At 52.4% G+C, this 18,063-nt stretch overlaps 1 protein-coding gene across 9 annotated transcripts in view; it reads right to left on the bottom strand.

Moving 5' to 3' along the window:
* NCOA1 (nuclear receptor coactivator 1) overlaps positions 1–18,063 on the bottom strand; it is a 165,655-nt gene that overhangs the window by 47,715 nt on the left and 99,877 nt on the right. For all 9 annotated transcript variants that reach the window (XM_066995136.1, XM_066995137.1, XM_066995140.1 and 6 more), the window contains 2 exons: positions 15,644–15,746; positions 11,026–11,192 (listed from right to left, as the gene is read on the bottom strand). In XM_066995136.1, the coding sequence (XP_066851237.1) occupies positions 11,026–11,192; positions 15,644–15,729 (253 nt within the window). In that variant the 5' untranslated portion in view covers positions 15,730–15,746. The remainder of the gene's footprint in view (positions 1–11,025; positions 11,193–15,643; positions 15,747–18,063) is intronic.

Below are 18,063 nucleotides of genomic sequence, written 5' to 3'. Positions count from 1 at the left end.
CCTCCTTTTTTACAAATCTTGCTGTATTTCCTTTGCTCACAGGAGCATTGAGAGGATTAGAGCCTACAAAAGTTTGGTCGGGGGAAGAAATGAAATGAAAGTGGAAGGAATTCCACAGCCACCTCCCCACGCTCAACCCAGTGACTTTTTTTTCCCCGTGAGGAGGAGGCTGACAGTGCCGAGTCCTGCTTGCTAAGCAGGGCGATGCTCACGCCGCCGAGGGTATGCGGGATTTCCGAAGGGGCAGGAATTGGGATGCACCGGGGCGAGCTGTGCCCTCCACGCACAGGATGCTCGAGGAGCCGTTCCGACGGGATGCCTCCATCGCCTTCCCTCCCCGGAGCCAAAGGGACGCCAGCTCACGGGGTGGCCAAACCTCCTTCTGATCGCCAACCCAACGAAATGGGGTCCAAAGCAGGGGGGACACCAACCTCATAGGAAGCAAAACCCAGGCTGGGTACCGTGCCGTGGCCAGCACGGCATTGCTGTTGCCTTAGAGGGCAGAAGGATCATCTGAGGGGTTTTGTCTGGGTCTAGGAAGGGTGCCGTGGTCCGGGATAAAGGACTTCAGTGGAAAGGATTTTTTTTTTCCTCTTCATTTTCTGCCTCTCTTAAAAACGAGAAAGAATTGAAGAGGAAAAAAAAAAGGGGGGGGGGGGGGGGGGGAACAAAAAGCTAATCCAGCACAGCAGAAGGCAAGAGGAGGAGTGATTTCTACAGGTGGTTTATGACTCTCTGCATGATCCACACGCCTGTTACATCCTATCAGAGCCTCTTCTTACAGCTAGGTGCTAAAGGATTTATTAGTTCTTGACAGTGTGAGATGTTTAAAAGCTTGAGGATGTAATAACCAAATGTTCACTTGTTAAAAAAAAAGGCAATGTTTGGAGAGGTCTGCGCAATTCTTAGCAGCCTCCCCTTCCCCTCGTTCTATATTTAAGCTGCCAGCTAGATTAAAACTGTCAGAAGAGGGATGAGAATTTTATTGACATGCTTTGTAGGTGGTATGGCTCCATAAAATAAACATATACAGAGGATGCTCCCTGGCGTTACTGCACAGGCAGCGATTTTTATAGTACTGACCTGGGGGAGTTTGTATCTGAAATCAATTCCTGATATAAAACAGATTCCAGAGGATATGGAGAGACAGACTTCACAAGCGTCTGTGGAGAGCGTAGGCAGAGATGCAACCCATTTAACATTTCACATCGAAACAAACCGTGGAGAAGGGGAGGGCGTGAAATTCCCCGAACCGGCTCCGAGGAACCCTTCGCGTGTCATGCGCGAGGTGCAATTAGCTGCTCTCGTAAAAATACCCTGTTTTTATTCACCCCCGAGTCATTCTGCATCGAAAAGAGCAGGCCTGTCCTGCACTGACGAGGGGAGCAACGAAAGCACATCCATTTCGCTGGGAAAAAAAAGAAAAAAAACCAGCATCGAGAGCCATGCAACAATTTCTGCCTTACATCACTTCTGCTTGTCACTTCTGCCTGTAAAAGCAAACTCGCAGCCTGAGTTGTGAATTACACGGTGCATGTTTACAGCTCAGAGGACACAGGAAACGAGACCTCAAAATTCAGAGATTTATGGCGTTTAAGGCCAGGAGAGATCACTAGATTGGCCAACCTGACTTCCTGAACGCTGCGGAGCCATCGGAGTTCACCCACTTCTACCACAAGGAGCCCTCAACTTCTGTTTGGCTTAGACCTGCCTCAAGAGCTGCCCAATCCACCGCTTCCCTTGGCAGCTCCTTCCCAAAGCAATCACCCTCCGAGCTATAAATCTGGGCCCTATTCCTAATTTGTTTTTGTCTGGCTTCGGCTTTGAGTCATTCTTTGTTATGCTGGATTTAAAAACCTCTTGGGCAGCCAGCATTTTCCGTTCTTGACAGTGCTCATGCCGTGTCATCAGCCTGCCCCCACTCCTCCGGATACACTCAGCAGAGCTCTTCAACTTTCCAAGCTGCAAGACATTTTCTCCAGTCGTTTTTCTCCCGAGTCGTTCTCATGGCTCTCCTCTCTGCCTCCTCCAGACTTCGCAATCCCCTTTTCCCAGTGTGGACGCCGGGCCTGAGCTCCAGTGGGGTCCCACCACCGTAATGTCACCCCCGTAATGTCACCCCCGAGGTGCCCACTTCACTTTTCATCTCATCAGGGGTTCACACTGACCGTCCTCGCTCCCAGGATCTCCAGGTCTCCTCGAACAGCACCATTCCCCGGGCACCATCCATCCGGCACTCCCGTAGTTACACCCCTGGACGTGCAATGACGTTGCGCCTCCTTCCACGTCCACGAAGACATTGGGTAGCATCCAGGTGTGGCACAGGCTCCCCAGAAACTCCACAAGCCTCAATTTTGGGAACAAAGGGGATCATCAGGACAAGGAGAGGTGGCCAGCAGCGTTCCTCTGGCACCCAAGGTTTTGTCAGTCGTGCAGGGAGAAAACACGCAGCCACCAACTCAACGGTGGGCTGACCCATCACCATGCAAGCGGGCCAAATGGTAGGAAGACTACCGGACTGCTCTGCCAAATTGTGCTAATTTCGTCCACCTTCTGCTACTTGAAGGTCACGCACTCAGCAACCGAGAGCAGGAGCTTGGGCCAAAGGTTGGGGATGGCTCAATGGAGGTGACAGGAGATGACAACGGTCATCCCCAGCAGCCTGGGGTGGTACCAGCAGCAACCTCACGCTATTGGTAAGATCTAGTAATAGAAACTGTGACATCTGGTCTAATTAAATCAAGATAAATGAAGCTGAATTGGAAGAAGTACAGAAAAGACTTCCTAGGCTGATTAAAGGCAAGGCATAACTATGTGACACAAAGCCCAGGAGAGCTTGGTTTGTTTGGACTAGTTGAGCAAAAGTAGAGAACAAGTGCGACAACTTCTTACAAATATATTAGGGAAGAGTGGTAATTACCAAACAGAAGGAAGAACAAGCTAAATTAAAGGGCAACGCGGGCAGAGAAATGATCAGAAACTCATTTCCACTGAAAACGAGCAGGTGGTTTCCAATCACGCACGGAGGGAAGCTCGGTGGTGATGCTCAAATTGGACAGAGAGCACCAGGAACACAACACCCCCCCCCCCCCCGCCACTCCCACCAATTAGCAGTGGGATCCTCTTCATTAGCACAAAAGAATTCCCCCAAGGATGAAATTTAATGGTTAAAAGGACTGGATGTGTTTGCGCTCTGTTTGCTTTGGATCAGCCTCACCCATTGGGCTTTCAGCGGGCACCTACCGAAGCCAAGGAGGAATTCCTCCTCCCCGCCAGGGTCTAATCTGGCCCCCAGGGTTTGCTCGGTTTTCCTTCTCTAATATATGGTGAGAACTTGGCCTCTGAGATGGGATGGAAGTGGTGAGAGATGCTCCTAGTAGCACGAGTCTCCTGAAGTGGTTTGAGAAGAAGCAGCTCCTGCGGGGCTAACGCAACCACCACATTTGGGAACAAGGAAGGTTTTTTCCCCGGCACCTGCAAGCACCCAGAGTCACCACCACCGGCCGAGGAGCTTCTCTCTGACCCTGGGGACGAAGCCAGGGTCTGCAAAACACCACTCGAAGACGAAGGCAAAGCTCCCGCTTTCTGACCTCCTTTAACGCAAACAGAAGCAGGGTAACGCCGATAAAGTCGATGCGTTTAGAGCGGAGCCTACAGAACCAGGCTGACAGTTGTAGCCTGAAGAGACAGCAATCTAATTTTAGATTTGACACAAACCTTAATGTGGTTTTAATTAATTAATTAATTACAAATCCTTTAATTAACGTAAACCCCTTAGAGCGGTTTTCATTTACCCCACTTCCAGAAGACGTTTCCTCCTCAGATGCCGGTCTGCTGCTAACTTTTGTTCTTCAACAAAACCTCAAAGGTTAGAGCTAAACTTTTGCGCACGACAGATCACCGGCCTCAGAGCTGCAGTGCTTTCAGCTCGGGCTATTTCCCCAGCCTTCAGTTTCATGGTTTTCCATGTAACAGGGTTTCCAGCTCCTGTCTATGCAAATATTGTTCTTCCACTGCATGGAAGTGCCCTCTTTTGGGTCTACTGAAGGACCTGTATCGAGTCGGCACCTGAAAACCTCCGATTTGGCTAACTGCTGTCTTCTTGCATTGGCTTCTGCCACGCTACACCTCCTGCCAGCCTCACACCGTTTGTCTTTTCTGCAGACAGGACCACCTTGCCCTTGAACTTCACATCGTAACTTCTCCTCTTGGCCTTTGGTACATCCAAAATCCCTGAGACCTCCATCCCCATGGGCCCTCCTGCACTCGGTAGAGCGGCTCCAGCTCCCATCTTCGCCCCTCTCCTTCCACATGGCCACCCTGGGCACCACGACCAGCTTTTACATCACGTCTTCATCAGGCGGGTGGAGATGCGTGTCCTCCTGACATAACTTTTTCTCAAAAGGAATGCAAGACCACTTTTCCCAACCAAAAATCCAGTCTCCTTTCTTCTGGGCTAGCGGAGCAGCAGGGCTTTGGCAGGGTAAGACAAAGCGGAGCGAGTTCATTCGGAGTCCAACGAGAGGGTCAGGGCTGGAGCATTTATCCTGGGATGGGAGGCCAAGGGAAGGGCTTGGCTCGGCCCTACAAGATGGGGGGGAGCTGGCAGCAGCCTGCCTGTTCCTGCAAGGGCATGGAGAGGACGGAGCCAGGCTCTTCAGTGGTGCGTGGTGAGAAGAGGAGAAGCAATGGGTACGAGTGAAGCGTTCAGATGGGATAGGAGGAAAACTTTCCCAGCTGAGTGTTGGAGAAGGTTGCCTAGAGCAATTGCACACTCTCCATCCCTGGGGGCTTCAGAACCCAAGTCAGTAAAGCCCTGAGCAGCCTGTGCTGATCCCAGAGCTGACCCTGCTGCGAGCAGGAGGTTGGACCAGAGACCTCCCGGGGCCCCTTCCAGCCCAAATCCTGCTGCGCCTCTGGCCTCAGCGCCCAGAAACGCACGCTGCCAGCAGTGGGCTGACAGATTTCAGCCCCAGCCACCGAGTTAATAACCCAGCAGGAATTCTTTAATCTTCCTAAACCGAATGGAAACCATGAAAAGCTTGAGTGAGAAGCACCAGATCCTGCCCTCCCACGGATTTTATCAGTGTTCTGCCCGTTTGTCAAGTAACAACATTATCGGCGTTGTGATCTTATAAGACACCAAATGAGATGGAAATAAGCTTTGCGGAGAAGGAGATGCTTCCAGGCTGACAGAGAGACTGCCAGAGCCCAGACAAAATGTTAGACTTCTCCAAGAGGACGCTGGGTTACAGCACTGGGAAAGGGAAGGACCAAAATGAGAGAGAATTCAAAAATGTAACATGCTAGAATACACATTTAGAGAGAAATAATAAAACTCTGCTGAAAACCGGGACCTCGACAGCAGGAATTAGCAAGAACAAAGACCAGGGAGCAAAACTGGAGGAAATTAGACACATCCCTGCCCCAGGATGAGTGTGTCCTACTCCTGGGTTCAAAGCACTAAAAAAAGGCACAGAGCACGTTATGCACGAGGTATTTTTTCTCGGCGGCACGGAGGCAGCACTGCCTGAGCTCCAAGGACCTGAGAAGCTCAATCAGAAACTGGAAGTGCTGCCTCCCATTCAAATCACGGGGAGAAAGATGAATTCACATTGGAGTCGGTGAAAGAAGGGTATGCAGAGAATTTAGGAGGATCCTAAACAGAATAAATGCATCAAGACTTTTAATTCCTTATCCCAGCAAAAAAAAAAAAAGCAGGGAAAAAAAAAGCCTGGGGAGAGGAGGGAGCGAGGGAGGGGGAAGGTCCCCAAGGCGCCTTCTGCTCCTGCACTGGAGACGTCCAGCCCCGCTTGCAGACTCAGTAACACGGACCTGGGCTAGATTTGTCCTCAGAGCAACCAAAAGTGAGCCCAGGTAGAGCACAACCCCAGGACCACGCACACAGAAGTCGGGGGGAGCCCGGACGTGGGCAGAAAACCCAGCAGAAAGCCCCTAAGTGCTCCGCGCCGGGTCCCTCTGCTCTGGGGTAAAGCTCACCAAGGGCCTCGGCTCTGCGACTCGCTTCCACACGCAATTACTTGCTTTGTGGTTTTATGGGAGCGATTTTATGATCTTTAGTACCCTACCACATCACTCGGCTGCCAGCAGCGCCGCTGGGACAAGAAGGGGCTCTCGACTCCGAGCCCGAGGATGGGGTCTCCTCCTCTCCGCCCCACAAACGCCCCCCGCTGCCATCACGGGCTGGGGGAGAAGCCTCTTTGCAGGCCACCAGTCCACCCTTTTCTGACCACTAAACCCAAAACCAAAGCCTTTTTGTTTTCTTTTCAGAGCCCTCCATATGGTGACATTTCCAAACCCCAAAAAGAAACTCGGTATTCATACTGCAGAGGCTTCTATATGTTCGCCCGAGGACACAGGACCTCTCTGTGCCAGAAGCTGTACATGTATATAATAAAATAAATCCAGGGCCAAAGACTCAGAATCTCAGCATATGACAAGACAGCAGGGAAACTTAATTAAAGGCAAGCCACTGACAGCCCAATGATCGTATGCAACGGAGCAGCCAAAGTCAATAATTATTCCATATACTTCGCTTAATTAACCCAGTGTATTTACCCAAAAGGAAAATTACTTCCCCGAGTCGGTTGCCTTATGAACAGGGGGGTATCCATAAATTAAATATCATCTTCTTTTGGGGTTTGGTGTTTCCTAGTGTCTTTGGGTACGGCCACACTTTGGGGAAAAGCTACTCAGAAGCCGCCCGGAGGACTCACCTCCACCACGGCCTGGAAGGGGACGCTTCCGTGGAGCGGAAGAACAAATCCTGGTGGGTTTGAGTAGTCTGAGAAGAGAGAGAAACGCTGTTGCCCTGAACCCCTGAAAATCATTCAACCAAAGGCTCAAGAAATAGCCTCCTGCCCCTCCTTGCCCAAAGTAATTCGACTTACAAATTGAGGGTCATCTTCGCGGGCTAACGCAGCGACGTGCAGAAAAGGAAGCTCGTTCTTAACCCTCTGCCCTTTCAAAACGTCCTGAAATCAGGTCAATATTCTGTACCGTTGTTAGGGAATGAGACCGCAGCAATTAGAGATGTGATTTTTTCCCCCCCTGTGCCCTGACAGATACAAATTTAGCATCTCGCTGGGTCAGGGGTCACTCCTGCGGCTCCCTCGCTGCCACAAGCAGCTCTACACCGCGCAGCAACGCCGGGTGCCTCCGTCAGACTAAGCCGTACGAAGCCCGGGAACAAATCCATTCTCCTGGCAAGAGCAGAACAAACCTGCTGGGGTTTTTGGACCTCGCAGGACCGGCAAGTCATACGCAGCCCCCCCGAGGCGTCCTGGCGGGGACGGGAGCCGCTCCTCGGCCAGGTCGCCGGCGGCTCCGCGCGGCGCTTTGGGCAGCGAGCGAACATCCTGCAGCCCGGCGGGAGCAGCCGAGCGCAGGAAGGACGCGGGAAGGAGGCCCTGGGACGCCCGCGGGGGCCGAGCTGGGAGCACGCCGAGGTGTTTCAAGGGCAGCCCTCGGCAGCTCGTCGGGTTCCGGAGGCGGCGTAATGAAAAGCTCGGCGCCAGGTTGATTTATCCCGTTAAGGCGCTGTGCTTACGCCGCCCGCTTTGGAAGGAAATGAAGGACCTTATCGATGCGGAGGGCTTTGGGGAAAAGACGTGGTGGCTTAGCGCTGAAAAGGACGCTGCCAAGGTTGGTGGGGCTACGAGGGAGGAGGCATCACCCCTCTGACGGTGCACGGAGCTCGCATGCCCCATCTCCATCACACCCCCGCGTGCCAGTCACCCCTTCCGCAACCCGAAGGTTGTACGCTGCCAAAACCGGGCATTTCATCAGAAATTCTTCCGGGGAATAAGGAGAAACCTTCCCAGAGCTGGCGTACTGCAGAGCCTGCCGTTGCAGAGGCGCTGGATGCCAAAGCTCTGCCTCTCCTTGGGGCAGGGGCAGCCCCGCTCTGTCCCCAGGGCTCGGGCTCAGGACCCCTCGCTGGTATGGGGCCAGCGGAGGGAATTTGGGAAACCTTCAGGCCGGGTGCCAGGCCAGGAACACGGCATCAGCTCCCTCTGCGTGCAGCACCAGGGCAAAGGGAGGGCAGGAGGGCACTCGGCGAGTGCTTGAAGGCGGTAAGCACCAAGGAAACGGGGGGTGGAGAGAGGAAAAGAGCTCCGGGAAGCACGGCAGCAGCCTCCTCGGCAGCACCACAAAGCCCATTGCTCACCCATCTCCAACAGAGCCACGGCGCCAAAATTTCACGTGGCTGCTCACATCCAAACCTCTGCCTGGACCCCAAACTCTACAGGGTTTGTACGTAACACAACAACATATTTCACCATTTTACAGAAAAGAAGCAAAACAGGTGGCAGTCCGCACCCCGAAGCGGCATTTCCAGTATCCCTGCTCATTTCTGGAGCCAACAAAATGCCCTATTTTTTTGCCCATAAATACACGAAAGGTTTTTCTTTGTTAAGAAAAGTGGAAATCGAGGGATTTGGTCTCTGCCCAGCAGGGTTTGAACCAGCCCCTTGCTCTGGAGGAAAATAACCTTGGCACCCACGTGCTCGGCACCCTGCAAATCTGGACGCAAAGCAGCGACACGGTGCTGTGCCCCACCAAGGCTCTGCCACCCCACAGGATCCCAGAATCCCAAAATCCCAGAGAGGTTTGGGCTGGCAGGGAGCTCAGAGCCCCCCAGTGCCACCCCCTGCCATGGGCACGACCCCTGCCCCCAGCCCAGGCTGCCCCCAGCCCCATCCAGCCTGGCCTTGAAAGCTCGCCACCATGTTCTCTTTGCTAAGCCCCACGCTACCTGGGTGACTTCTCCTCATCCAAAAAAAAAAACTCAGCCCTGAAAAACTTTTGCAGGACAGATGAACGCTGAAAAATTAACTGCCTGGCCCCTTCCTCCGCTGCGTTTATTGCCGTCTTGGCAGAAGAATTTCAGGTTGCTGCCACAGCCGCAAACTGCTTGTTCTGCCAACTGTACATTACTAACATTGGAAGGGGGCCAAACCTAGGAATCTTTTTCTAAAAGCATTTGCTTCATACTTTAAATAGCAGCCCGGCAGGCAGGGGGATGGGAGCACGGGCTCGGCGCACGCGTGCGAGCTGCTGCTGGCCGTGCCGCCGTCCCCGTCCCCGCGCTCCCCCAGCGCTGCCACCTCCCTGCACACGGGGCGCCCGGCCGGCTCCACGTCTCACAGAGACCTTTTCCGAATGAAACTAATAACGGGACATTGCCTGTTTTTTTTTTTAATTGAAAGCCCCCCTGCTGCTCTGCTACAAGGTTGGGTGCAATTCGCCCCGGCGCCGGTGGGTCTTGCTGGTTGTTGGCTGATCGTCGTCACGTGCTGGGATGTCCGCAGAGCGCCGCGTCACGTCATCGCGACCCCAAACCCCCAGGCTCCTTTCCTGGGGGTGAAATAACGCCCACAGGTGGGTTTCCCAACACAGCATGGACACGATCGCTGCCACACGCTGCAGGATACTTCGTCGTTGACAATGCTTTAGCAAGAAAAACTCAGCGTGGATAGCTGGCAACTATTGATTAGTTGTGCGCCTGGGAAACAGAGAGGAGGAAGAGGAAGGGCACGGGCAGGAAACACCACGTCCAACAGCCGGTACAGCTATGAGGACACAAAAAATTGCCTTTGACCAGGGGACAAATATCCCGACATTTAGCCAGGTTTCTCCTACCTCCTCACGAAAAGCATTCCTGCAATAAACTGCAAAGAACAAATACGGGTGAAGTTTCTCTTCCTCGGTGACTTGGTGCAGCGCTAGATAAGCCTGCAATACAGAGCAAAGCTCAAGGAACGATATTTTTAAGTAGTGCTTGTCCTAGTTAATGTTCAGCCCTGCCGTGCAATGTCAAGAAAACTAATGAACGGTGAAGCGGCAGCGAGCGAGGAGCTCCGCGTACTCACCCACTACCAAACTCCTCTCGGAGCTCAGCCACGACGTGAATGAAATCTAAAAGCAGGCGCCCCGTTTTTGCGGGAAGCCCGAGCAACGTGCGCCGAACGCTTCGCAAAGCGTCTCCTCCTCCTCGTAGGAGCGCAGCTCGGTGCCTAAATTAAGAGCGAACCGGGAGGACCTCACACCGACGCGTAAATTGCGTGTGAGTGCCTCGAGGTGCACACCCAGGTCCCGGCTGCAGGGTTTAGGAAAACTTTAGCATCTGGTATCACGCTCGGGGCGTGCAGCAGGAGCTTTGGCAAAGGCCCCGTTTGACTGATGATGCTCTCTGAGCGCGAAGACGAGACGAGCGGTGTTCACCTTGTGCGAAAAGGACATCGCCTCCGCGTGCCCGCCCCCGCAGGGCTGGAGACGGGCTCGGGGAGGGATGCTGAGGCTGCGAGGACCGGGATGAATCCTGCTCCCTGACACGCACACACCTTAATGCACCTCGCCTCTTTTCCTGGGCGTCGCTTGAGCCCTTTGGACCCGCGTATTTCAACCTGCGAGTTGACGCTCAGGGTGAATTTTAACCTTTATATGGCTTTTCAAGCATCTCTTCTCTGTTTACCGTCCGCAGCGCCCGCGTTCACCGGCGCTAGGTGGATTCATGCCCCTCTAATCTGTTTTGTTGGCAGGAAAACGCATCTGACAAGGGGAAATGGGTCTTCACGAAATCTTACACAGCGTGTGGCAGACCTTGCTGTCCTTCATCTTACCCAGCTAGCAAACGGGTTTTCTGTCCACCCTAATAGCAGCATTGCTGATAAGTACTTCATGGGCCCGATCCTGAAAGTCTAACAAGTACTTCTGTTCATTGTCATTATGGAATAAGACCAGGACGAACCACAAACCCTGAGCCAGGTGCCACCTTGCAGTCAGCAGCACCATCGGACACAAAGGGGGCTCCTCCAACAAGCTCGGCGGCGGCGGCGAAAAGCACTTTTCATATTAACGCGTTCATAAAAGCAGGAAAAGGAAAACTAGCAAATGGAACTGCCTCTAAGCCATGATTATTTGCTCAATTTAGGGTCCACAACGCACCGGGAGAAGGCTCCCAGCTTTCAGACAAGCCGGGGCAGGAGGCTGCCGCCTTACCTTGCTCCAACCTCTTCATCTGCTGGATCTGATCAACCGTCTTCTTCAGGATCTTGCATTTGTCTGGTTTGACGCTCAGGGTGTCGATGTCCCCGATGTTTGCAGACAGCAGCTCCGCCAGCTCCTCTAAATATTTGTTCTCCTGTTCCCGACGCCGCTTTTCATTGCTGTTACAGAAAATAAACAAGTTAAACGCCATGGTAATGAGTTCTCTCCACTGCTCAGCCCAGCCACACCTATCCTAGACGAGGACCTAAAAATACAGGTGCTGGCCACAGCCATGGCCTTGCTATAGTCCAAACATCTCCAAAAAAACACTGGGGAGTTCATTCAGGCCTTTATCTGGTTTCATATGTAGAAAAACGTTCAAAATTAACACCAAGGAAGACACATATGTCCCAGCCAAACAGACCTGTAACATCCGGGACTCTGCGTTTCTCTCAAAGTTAGTTTTAAGGCTACACTGCCTCTTGCTTTTCTAAAGCCACCACTCCAGCTGTCGCCAAGTTAAATCCTAAATTCACACCTAAAGGCTAACAACATCCACTGGAGATCACCAAAGTGAAAATCACAGCGACCATGTCACAGTGACAAGGGCGAGATGAAAAATATTCATGAGATCAACTTTTTGCCCACTGAAAGCCGCTTTTTATTTTTTTTAGCCCAAAGCCAGTGCAGAAGCCCCAGCACTCTCCCATCACCTATTTCTACATTCTGAGAGCTGAGGACAAATTATTCACGTGCTAGAAGGTGGCCAGCAATAAAGCCACCCTGGACACTCTAACATATCCCTTTGCCACAGAGTTTCAAAGTAGCATGGTCACCGAAACAAACTGTGCACACGGGAAAGACAAACTGAGATCTATTTCCCCTAGTGCACCTTCCTCCGTATCGACTATGGGATGAAATGAGGACAGCTCCAAATGCCAACCCCAGCTCCATACCACCTACCAATGCCTTTTATCTGATTTATTTCTTTTTTTTTTCAATAAGCCACCTAATCTTTCTTGTAAGCTCCGCAGGACACACTATCTGAAAGATGCTATCTTATAAATTACTGCCTGAAAATTACGCCGACAAGACGTACCATGTGAGGTACACGTGGCACGATGGGATGGTTCTGGCCTCAAAGAGGGCAATATTTTCCAAGCAAGCTAGAGCAGGGTTTCCAGAAGACAAGGCAGGTCTTCCAAAGCCCCACTGCCCCATGAGGGGGACACGGAGCATTGCCAGAAAACTCTACTTACCCAAGCCGAATCAAAAGCCCATTTCCAGAGGGAATTTGGATCCCATCACGGATGGGCTCTGACTTGTGCTATGGGATGAAACGAGCTCTGCTAGCAGCTGGAGGCTTCGTGAGGAGGCCTGCTTTGCTTTATCTGCCAGCAGGGGTGCGTAGCAAGTGCAAGGCATCAGGACCTTGAACATCCCCTGGTAACTCTGGGTGATTACATCTGTCCAAAATCGGTGAGACAACGCCAGCCCTCCCCTCCAAGGAGCCACGTGGGTAGCCTGCGTGGCAGTTTCCTTATTCTTTCTTAATTCCAGCCATTTTATTAGCTCAATATCCAGGCCTAACAGGTAGGCTCTGCCACTCGGGTATTTTGCTGTTGCTTGAAGTTGTTCTCAGGTGAAAACATCTGAAGACCACAGGCCACGGCGAGCCTCCCATCGCCTCCTACACCACCTCAGTCTCCTCCTCCCCTTGGCATGACCGCCGAAGGGGGCAAGAGAAATGGTTTGCACTCAAGGCACCCAGCGGAGCAGCAGAACCATAAAAGAAAAGAAATATCATCCACAAGGCAAAGCCAGCTGCAGGGTGAGGAGGACACGAGCTGTGTTTCTGCTCGGGTCACCGGCCTTGTGGAGCCCACGGTGAAGACTTTCCATGGGGGGACACCTGGGAGCTCCCCTGCAGTGACCTCAGGAGCTCTCGCTTCCCAATCCTGCGGGGTCCAAGGGCTCGCAGGCAGCCCAGGCAGCTCCAGGGCCGCGGGGCAGGCTGCATTCCCAACCGGTGCACAAGCAATGGGTCCCCGCCACGACCTCAGCCTCTTGTACGTGGGCGTCAGCGCAGGCAGCACTGCAGAGCAAGGCGTGCTCTCCAAAGCGACCCATTTACACCGCGGAAAGCATCGAGCCGTACCCAGTCACACGTCCTCGAGGGACCTAACGCGCTTGGCAGGGACTGGGATGTATGTGGAAGGGATGGGTCTACCCGAAAAGTGTCACCTTGCCCCCTCCTCGCTCGTACCGAACGCGCTGCTCCCATTGCCACCCAGCTCCCAAGGACGCGCTGTAAAGAGGCCAGCAGCGCTTTTGCTTTTTCTTTTCTTTTTTTTTTTTGGATATTACCAAAAAGAGAAGCGAGGCAAGGTGCCAACAGAAGAAGAATCCCTAAGCGGAGCGGCAGAAGTGAAGGAAAAGTGAGCGAACCGATTGCAAAGCCCGAGCGAAGCGGCGCGCCGAGCCGGAGGCACGGACGCGGGACGGATGCGAGCGTGCCGGCGGTGAGTCACGCCGCCAAGCGCTCAGGATCTACCCAGCCACGGGCAGGCAAGTGCTCCTCGCAGGAGCTGAATGAGTATTTTAGTTAAGGTCAAATTAATTCCTAGCTCGCCTTGCGAACCGAAAAGAAATAGCAGGGAAAAAAATAAATTTAAACAAAAAAAAAAATCCCTCTGTTGTGGGTGAGCTCATTTCATGAAAACCCTTAATGTCGCTGTTGCTGTGGCAACTTTCGAATTGTAGGAGGGAGAATTGGCCAATTTTCCTTACATAAAGGCATCATGAGAATATTACAGCAGTGGGCTGTTCTTTATGACTCTGAATTATCATCAAAAGCAACAGTTAAACCTTCCCGGTTTTAACAAAGGAGGTTTGAAGTTCGCTTTGCTCCAGACCACGTTACGAAGGGACTCTGGGCAGTCTGCGGGACTTCAGAAGGACGAGGTCCCTGCCCTGTGCCACTCTCACAATCTCACAAAGGAGATTTCCTTTCCTAATGAAAGCAAAAGACAGCACGGGAGAGGACTTCTTGGTCTTGCTCATGTGCTTCAGCTCTACTGCTTGCTGCTTGATGGCTTACGAGCTTCTAAAAATGCTTTTAGGTGCTTCGTGCGCGTAAAGAATTGTTGTGCTTGGACAAGGAAGGAGAATCCCTCATCCCGAAGTCTCTGTTTCTCTACGACCAGTTTGTTCCTCACCCTGCACATCTGGAAAACTTTCTGATGTCTGTTCTCGGGGTGCTGAGTGGTGTGAAAACGGAACACAAGAGACTCGTTTCCCAGAGGCAGACCAGACAAAGCAAGGCCGGGTGTGCGTGCCCGTGTATCTAGAGCAGGTCCTCCAAGAAGGGGGTGCAAGCCCACCTTGCTCCCCAGGGCTGAGCTGTGGGGACTCGAGGCACGGGGGCTTTGTCCCCGGGTGGGGACCAGCCCCGAGAGCAGCCTGGAGCCAGCAGCGAGGGCTGCAGAGCTCTGACTCAAACAGGCACCGACTCAAGTGACTCAGCCAGAAACGGGGAATAGCTCACGTGATCTCTACAGCATTTGTTAGGAATAAGGCAGATACCTCAAGGGCTATCAAAACGTGTTCCGCAATTACTCCTCATTTTAATGGCACAGCTAAGCCATGAGCTACAGAGGCTTTGTGAGGAGGTGTGCGAACCCTACGGAGGAGAGATGTGACGAGCAAAAACTGCAATAAACAGAAATCCTCAGACAACCACTTAATATTTCTCCCCCTTATTCTACTGGAACCCTGTAGCCTTTGCACTTATTGTCTACCATACCATGTAGAGCTATAAGTGACAGAAAATACACCCAGAGTTTGCTCAGTACATCAATATTCTGTGACGATGAGCAAACAGGCTGTAGAGGCACAGTCAGCAGCAGCGCTGTAAATTCATCCTTACTAATAGATGATATTGCAATGGAAAAAAAGATGCACAGGATTCACAGAGCCAGCAAAAGCCTGGCTCTCACTCCTGTGGATCTAGGACTTGTTAATGTTAACTCAGCTGGCAACGTAGCTGGGACGTGAAGGCTCAGTCATTAGCAAAGGGTGCGTTTCCGCAGCGAGCTGAGTTTTGAAGCAGTCTGCATCAGCAGACAAATGAAAATACTTCGCACAGAAGCTGTTTCCTAATTGCGCCATGGAGCGCAAGGGTCTCCACCGAAGTTCCTGAATATTACACAATAGGAATTTCTTGGGAATCTGGCATGAAGAGGCAGAAGGCTTGGGATCATCTGCAGCCCTCACTACTGCCCTTTACAGAATATCTGCCCGAAATTTACCCTGAGAAAACTTTCTTGATGCTCCTCCACTTGATTGAGTGCTCTCAATTTATAAAATCAATACATTAACTTTGATAACAAGCCTCTAATCATCATTTGCCACCTAACAACAAGCAGAGCAGATGGGGAGCTGCATTTCCATCATGCTCCATCTTCCACCGCAGCCACTGATAAAAGCAAAGCGAAGTTCTGGTGGGAAGTGTGAACGTTTACGAGTGGCTGAAACCCGGCTCCATCTGCTCGAGCAGACGGGACCAAACGACGCCGTCAGAATGACAAAGTAGCCGGGGCAGGGGACGGATCCGGAGCGGCACACGTACCTCTGGGCCGTATCGCAGGGCGAGCCTTTCCTCTTCCGCGAGTCGGGGTTGGCAGGGTCCGTTGAACTGTCCCCAAGGCCGCTCATGTTGACCTACTTTGCACCTGAAAATGAAGAGAGAAGGGGTCAGGACAAGGGTTCTGCAACCGCAGGGTTGGTCCCGACATGGCAGCACAAGAAAACATCAATGAAGCCAGCTCTGAAGAGGTAATCAACCCAACGCAAGTTGTCCCGATTGAATTTATGCCTCGGTTCGGCAGTTTGTGAAGGAAAAGGTGTGAAGAGAAGACAACTGGTCACGTTACCCTCCTTTTGGTGTCCCTCGGTCACCATTTGGCCAGGCGAGCCCTCACCATCAGCACCGCCGCACCACAGCCTGAGCTCTTCCCTGCATCCCTGCAGATTTGGGCTTCCTGGCCCTTCCAAGGGCTTTGTTTACACGCATTTCATCCCTTTTGTTTTCTTTCCTTTTCCTGCAAGCGTTGCCTTTTAGCTTTTAACACATCCTCAGCCCCGGCGCCATCTCCTCCTGGTCCCTCTGCCTCAGGGCTTCCCGAGGCCTTGCCACCCGCCTCGTAATCACATCCCGGCTCCCCCCACACCTCCTTCTCCCCCAGCACAGGGCCTGGACTTTAATTAGAGCTGCCAAATGACCCATCTACAGCGGGACACGGCACCCTCCCACCCACCGGAGTGGCCGAGAGCCCCCCTCGGCCTCTCCCTCCATGAGGCACCTCCCGGCCCGCTCTCCTCAGCGCCCGGACGGCCTACGGTTATTTCCAGGGCGTAGCTTCAAGAGATGTCGGATAAAGAACCTGACGGGGGCCTGCAGGAAAGCTGGGCAAGGAATGTGTAAGGCCAGTAAGGGCAAGGAGGCCCGTTTAGGCTTTCCTCTGGACCCTTCACCTCTGAGCTGCATTGAAGGGGTTTGGCCAAAGACCCAAGCCCAGCCCAGCCCAGTCGGCCTGCTCGGGCTGCCCAGATGGGACCAAACCTGCCTCCTACAGGGCTGAAACCCCTCCAAGACATCAAACCAAGGGACACCGCTGCTCCAGAAAGCAACCAGCCATGCACAGTGCCTCTCTTGCTTTCCTGAAGCTGTTCAGTGATTTTTTTTTTCCAGTAACAGCAATAATTCAATTCTGGATATTGCCACCCTTCAAATTCTTCATTTATTTTCTAATTTTTACGAGTGTTTAGCGTTGTGAGAAGATACAGTGCCTGAGGAATAAAGTAATGGGACCCCACACAAGAATTTCGTTGTGTGGGTAGGGAGCAAAGGGACCGAGTTATTAAAGTTGGTTCCCTTCGTTTCTTACATTGCTTTCCAAAAGCTGGAATTTTAACGAGCACTAAAGCGTTGACGAAGAGCTGTAAAACAAACCCTACAAGACTCTTTCATAGCTTCCACAGCCCAGATTACCAAAGCACTTTATTCAGCCAGCCCGAAAGCGCGGCTGGATGCCTCCTCTGACAGGGATGCTCCGGACCGACCCAACGACCCATCTCTGCGCTCAGCGTTTAAACCAGCTCCTCCGAAATAAGGGGACTATCTGTGCTTCCAGAGCAGCAATAAAGGAAAGCAAACTCTTTCTGCAGCACGCAGCCATTTCTGCTAACGCCTGCGTCACCACTACCAAGGTGAGAGCGGCTCCTGAAGTCATTTCGGCGATACCAGCGCCGCCGCTCAACGCCGCCTCCTGTGCGGAGCCGGGTGAGCTCCACGGCTCGTCCACAGCCAGGAACCCTGAGCAGATGCCAGCAAGGCGGCCGTGACCACGGGGCCGAGTTCATTCCCCGCTATTCGGCGTGTTTGAAATGAGGAGCGATGCCAAAGCAAATAGATAGGCGGGGGGGGGAAGGTAAACTCTTCAAAAAATTGGTGATCCGAAAACTAGAAGTGATGCATCACCTGCTCGGGGTGAGGAGGGGTTGCTGGGCTTTCAGACACGTTTTCTGGGTTTTCAAACCCTTTCCTTCCACAGCAAATACAGCAATCGGCAGCCTGGTGCCTTCCATGGCTTGCAGTCAACATCTGCCTCGTGCACAGGTCAAAAAACCCATCAATATTGACATTAAAAGTTTAACTTGCCCCCACCAAAACACCGAGTCCTGATAACTCGTGTTGCTCCTCCAGGCCCTGATCCTGCCTTATCAGCGGCAAAATCAAAACAAAAAAAACGTTCTTTAGGACCGGGGACGTGGCAGATAGAGGCAACCGTCCCACTGGGATGAGTGACCTTGGCAAGAGCCACCAGATGCCCCAGAGAGGTGAATTAAGGACAAAATTGCAGCCTTAGCTGAAATCCTTGGCTTGCGTTAAGCCCTTGATGTAATACATCCAATGTTTCTTTTTATTGTAAAAGTAGTTTATTTTACACCAAATCTTGCCAGGATGGACAGGCCAAAAATGTAATCTGG

The sequence above is a fragment of the Anser cygnoides genome, chromosome 3, assembly GCF_040182565.1.
Source record: "Anser cygnoides isolate HZ-2024a breed goose chromosome 3, Taihu_goose_T2T_genome, whole genome shotgun sequence".
Lineage (NCBI taxonomy): Eukaryota > Metazoa > Chordata > Aves > Anseriformes > Anatidae > Anser > Anser cygnoides.
This window is presented reverse-complemented; position numbering and strand designations above follow the sequence as displayed.